Genomic DNA, 4,984 nt, shown 5'->3' with positions numbered 1-4,984 from the left:
TGAACAGCTTCCTCCAAGGTGATAGAGCAATTCTATCTCTTGGGATGCTTGGAGTGGATTCAGAAGTTGGTAGGCACAAGAAAATGGAGAGAGATCATGATAAAACAGCAATAGTAAAGTGTGAAAGAAAGTTATTATGACCAAGTTAACTGAGATTGTTGATTGTTCACTCACTATGTAAAGGAGAAGGCCCCACATTTAATATTGCTTGTGTTTACCAGAATTAATTATTCCTTTCATGGTTGCTTCCTAAACCAGACACCAGATTAATTGAATGAATCAATAATGCAAAGTGTACTTAAGTGGCGTGCTTAGTTGGCGCAGCTTCAAGAATGAAAATTAAAGCTTTGTTTGACTCTGGCTTGGCTTAAACCAATAGCATGAGTGAAGCTGAAGAATTAAAAGAGAGTGAAATCAAGACTCTGAAGGATTTTAGTATAGATATATTATTTAAGACAATCTAATTATTATTATCCATAGGATTAGTAGCATTGGATCCATTAGCGTAGGTCCTCGTGTACAACTAAAGTCAAGCAACAGGCTCCTGCATACGGCAGCAGGGGCAACGTTCCATTGAGGGCCACCATACTTTGACTTCCGAGTATTCTATTTCTAATTTTCTGTGTTACTCGTACGAGTAGAGATACAGTAGTCAAAAACAAGAAAGAAAACGCTACACGTATCTAGGAACATTGATTAAGCACAAGTGTTTATGTCGTGTTGGTGTATTTATCAAGTAGTCTAAGTTATTTGGATTGGCAAGTGGCAATATAGTTATTTTCGGGAACACATTATTGTCATCTGACTGGCCAAATTATGTACTAACTAGTAACTACTAGTACTAACAACCAGTCAAAACAAAAAAAAAGGTACTAACAAAGGTTGCAAAGGAATTCTAGTTTTGCTGTTTTAAGTTGATCAGTTTTGTATATCAGGTTTATTATGACCATAAAGGCTAAAGCATTATGCTTGTCCTAAACACACATATATGATAGGACACTATAATCAACCTCCCCCAATGAAATGAGCCTAGTTAATGTTGTAGTTTAGCTACTGTTTGTAAAGGTAATTAATCATTTTAAATATGATCTTACGTTAGCCTAATATCGCCGAAAGATATAGGGTCATTCGTGCATCAATGAAAAGCACCTCTTTCACGCCCGCACTACATTATTAATCATTACTCTAGCACTTTCAATCCTTTCAGCTTAATCGAAGAAAACAAGGTAAATCGGTAAATCATAATTTTCAAGTACTTCTCGTGATATTCTCCAGCGAGTACAAAATGGTATATATGTATTTCCATTATTCGATTAAATTACACGATACATTTAGAACATTTTCAGAGAATGAAAGAACCGTTACAAAAAAAACTATCCTACGTCAAAGCTAAAGCGGTTACACCACTGCATCTAGAAATTATCTGCCAAACTTACTTGGCATCATAGCCACGATACCACAGTTCACTCGAATATCAAAAAAGAAAATTATTCATCTAAGAGAGCTAAATATTCGAACTTAGGGAAAGGAAAAAAAATTAAAGAAAGAAAGAACCATGAGCCTAGACCTAGTAAAAGAAACAAAGACACATTACCTACACATAACTAAGTTGGTTAAGGAAGGGACAACCGAAGAGTTGAAAACAGAAGGATCCCCTCCATATGTGAAGTCGTCATGTTCAGCATTCACAAATGCTGGAATCACAAAACTGTCAGAAGCATCAGATTCCACAGAGTTTGGGGACTTTCTCCTATCTTTATCACTTCCCAAAGAGGTGCCATTACTACGTCTCCTCTTCCTAGATGACCACCGTAATTGAGATAGTATATCATCTTTCAAGAGGTCTGGAAACAACTCAGGCTTCTTACTTTTATCCCCTTCAGAATCCAAGAATGCATCAGCCTCCTTTGATTGTATGACATCTTCTGTGGATAATTCACTTGAATTGCAGGGACCTTGTTTTGCCTTTAAGGTTGACAATACAGAATCCACAAGGTCAGGCCTTCCCCTCATCTTCACCCACTCATTCCCTATCCATTCTTGAGACTGTCGTAGGTTATCAAGGTCAAACATTGACACCAACTTCTCCCCTGCAAAGGTCACAAACATAAATGTCAATTACACCACAGCACAAACAGGTGTCAAGTGTTGGCAGCAAATTTCAGAGAAAAAAATAAGGGAAGAGCAAACAGTCATACCTGGGAAATAAACACGATATTTAGCTTCACACACTATTTTAACAACAATGCCTTCCCACCAACCGTCATGCCACCAAACATCAACAATGGAACCAACATCAACCCCCGTGGATTTTTCAAATCTATGAGGTGGTGGGACTGGCCGAATCTTATTCCTTCCATACTTCCGTAGCCTCAGATCATCATGAGCTGAGATTTTGGAAGCCAAAACCCATTCCTAAACCAAAAAGGAAAAAAAGCAATGTTAACATTTGGACAACTTCATAATCGATATAAAGAGAGGTTAAAGATGACGCTTATTAAGATACCTCAAGCTTCTTGGTTTCATCAACGGCATCCTGAATGTCTTGATATTGAACCTTCACTTTATTTTTGTGCATCTTAACAATAGAGGCTCTGAACCAACAGCCTCTCATTCCACTGTCCTGTGAGAGAACCTCAACTTGGGAACCTACAACTAAATAGTCATCAGAAACATTCTTCAACGAAGTTTTCCCAGTTCCAATTTTGGTATTGGATTTAGAATTACTCAAATCTAGTTTAACAGCAGCCAAATCAGCCACTTCTTTGCTACCAACTTTTGTCAGGCGCCGCCTCTTCTTAGGTCTACTCTCAGCAGCTGGATCGGAGTTTCCTTGGCTATTGTCAGACAGACCAGAACTCCCATGAGACCTTGATTCAGAAGGCGCACACATGAATCTGATTATATCTTGTTTCCAGTAACCCTTAAGCTGGGATACATCGAAGGGTTTGACATCATCATTATCAAATTGTTTTCTGCATATGAATGGCTCCCAGCGAGTATATCTCGCAACACTCTGAAGCTTTTCGTAATGTTGTGGAGTAACGACAGAAGCCAATCCATCTATGCATTCAATACTTAGATCTTGAAGATAAAGAGAAAAGAAAACCTCTCTCTCACAAAAATCATGAGGCAAATCGATACCAACCTCATCAATTTTGTGAAACCATCGTACCACAACCATCCTGTTGCCTCTGGAATCCTCATACATGTCTTCCAAGTAGGCAACCAGACGTTTGCCTTCTTCTGCTAAAACATATACAAAATCATAAACCTGGAAAACATTTTGAAATCAGGCAAAACAAGCAGGTTGGAAAAGTCAAATATAGATAAGGTGTGGGAATAGAAGGAGATGCATAAAAAATTAAAAATTATATATATATGACGATGACTTACAGATATCTTAAAACCGTTTCGCTTAAATGACTGATAGTGATTTCTTCTTTTCTTGCAAGTCCAAGGAGACCCTAACCATAAGAATTCTTTTGTACCATGGCCCAGCTTCCCCAATTGATTATCCTGGAAAACATACAGAAGAATTGAATAAAGAAATGGATCATATAACAAACAAGGGCTTACATTCGAAGAAAAAAATTACCAAAATCCTATTGCTGCTTCATAAATCATAATCAGTACCTTCAAGGTTTCAGCATCAGCTGCACGAGCTGAATTCTCTGCGGAGGAATCTGAAAAGTTAAACAAATCAAAAAATAAAAATTAGCATAATATCAAAGACTAGCACTCTATAAACGAAGAACCAGTGGTGTTAAACACGGATACCTGGGCTTACAGGGGAGAATCAAGCCACAGGCAAACAGAGTTATAACACCTATCACATATCAAATTATGAATATGCCAGGTATTTTTTAGAACTTGTAAGATCGAAAAAGTAGATAAACAAATCCATGAATTTTAGCGGTGTGGCATAATATGTTGGAACACAAAAACAAAAATGGATGTAAGGAGGGAAAAAATGAAACAATCGAAGAATACAGTAAATCAGCGTGACAAAAACATGAAGCACACGAGAATTGAGGAGAAGATAAAACCCCAGGAAGACGAAAATTGGTAAGGCAAGGTATCCAAACCAATAAATTCAATTTTCATCGCAAACCCAAATGAAAATTCGAAGTAGGGAAAAAGCTGAGTGTTGCCGAAACGGCGAAACCTCAATACTCGAGGATAATTTTCACAAAAACGAGCGAATTATCAACCCCGAATTCAAAACCGGTTGAAAAGGACCAGTGAATTATCATAAGGGCTAAAAATGAGAAACAGAAAGATAAGAGAGTTTTAGGGCACGAACCAGAGAATAGGGAATCCAACCAATCAACGACTTCTTTGCGAGATTTGAGCTTGGAGAAAGACACAGAAGACCCCATGGAAGCAAGAAGCTTCTTCTGGGTGGGAAGCGCATAGTGATAAAACATGTGCCTCAAGCTCTTCTCTTTGCCAACAAGTGCCAGATCTGAGCTCCCATCCCTTCTCCTCAGAACGTAATGCACCTCCCTCCTTCCCTTCTCCCTCGACACCCAAACTTCCTCCCACCTCACGTACACACACGACGCCATACCTTGCCCTAATTATAACCTAATCGGAATCAATCAATCAACCCACAACGAACGCAACGAAAAAACGAGAATTGAATTGAATTGCACAATTCGGCTATGAGGCGGTTCTTCTGCTGGCTGGCTGGCTGCAATGGAATAAGAGATTGATTTCAGAAGGCGGAGGATAGGTTTGAATCGCAATTTAAAGAGCGTTGTTTTCTGAAATGGTGATGTAATAATTATTTTCTATTTTCTATATTTGTTCTTTTCGATTTTGATTTTCTTTTTTGTTTTGACTCCTAAATTTTAATCTAAAAGAAATTAATTACTTATTATAAAAATAAAAATTTATTTATTATATTCATTATTCTCACGTTAATTACTATATTACAAATTAATAATAGTATCAATAAAGCAATAAACTAAAGTAAATT

The 4,984-nt window shown here is 37.6% G+C and overlaps 1 protein-coding gene across 1 annotated transcript; it reads right to left on the bottom strand.

The window, feature by feature from the left end:
- Nucleotides 1-1,279: 1,279 nt before the first annotated feature.
- On the bottom strand, nucleotides 1,280-4,731 carry LOC107467291 (uncharacterized). Its single transcript, XM_016086336.3, has 6 exons — nucleotides 4,307-4,731; nucleotides 3,637-3,686; nucleotides 3,397-3,519; nucleotides 2,507-3,274; nucleotides 2,199-2,415; nucleotides 1,280-2,090 (listed from the first exon to the last, which is right to left on the bottom strand). Exons 1-6 carry the CDS (start codon nucleotides 4,569-4,571, stop codon nucleotides 1,591-1,593), a joined length of 1,923 nt encoding a protein of 640 aa, XP_015941822.1. The 5' UTR covers nucleotides 4,572-4,731; the 3' UTR covers nucleotides 1,280-1,590.
- Between the last annotated feature and the right edge of the window lie 253 nt (nucleotides 4,732-4,984).

The sequence above is a fragment of the Arachis duranensis genome, chromosome 9 (genome assembly GCF_000817695.3).
Source record: "Arachis duranensis cultivar V14167 chromosome 9, aradu.V14167.gnm2.J7QH, whole genome shotgun sequence".
Taxonomy (NCBI): domain Eukaryota; kingdom Viridiplantae; phylum Streptophyta; class Magnoliopsida; order Fabales; family Fabaceae; genus Arachis; species Arachis duranensis.
The sequence above is the reverse complement of the archived record's forward strand: the minus strand, read 5'-3'. Positions and strand labels throughout refer to the sequence as shown.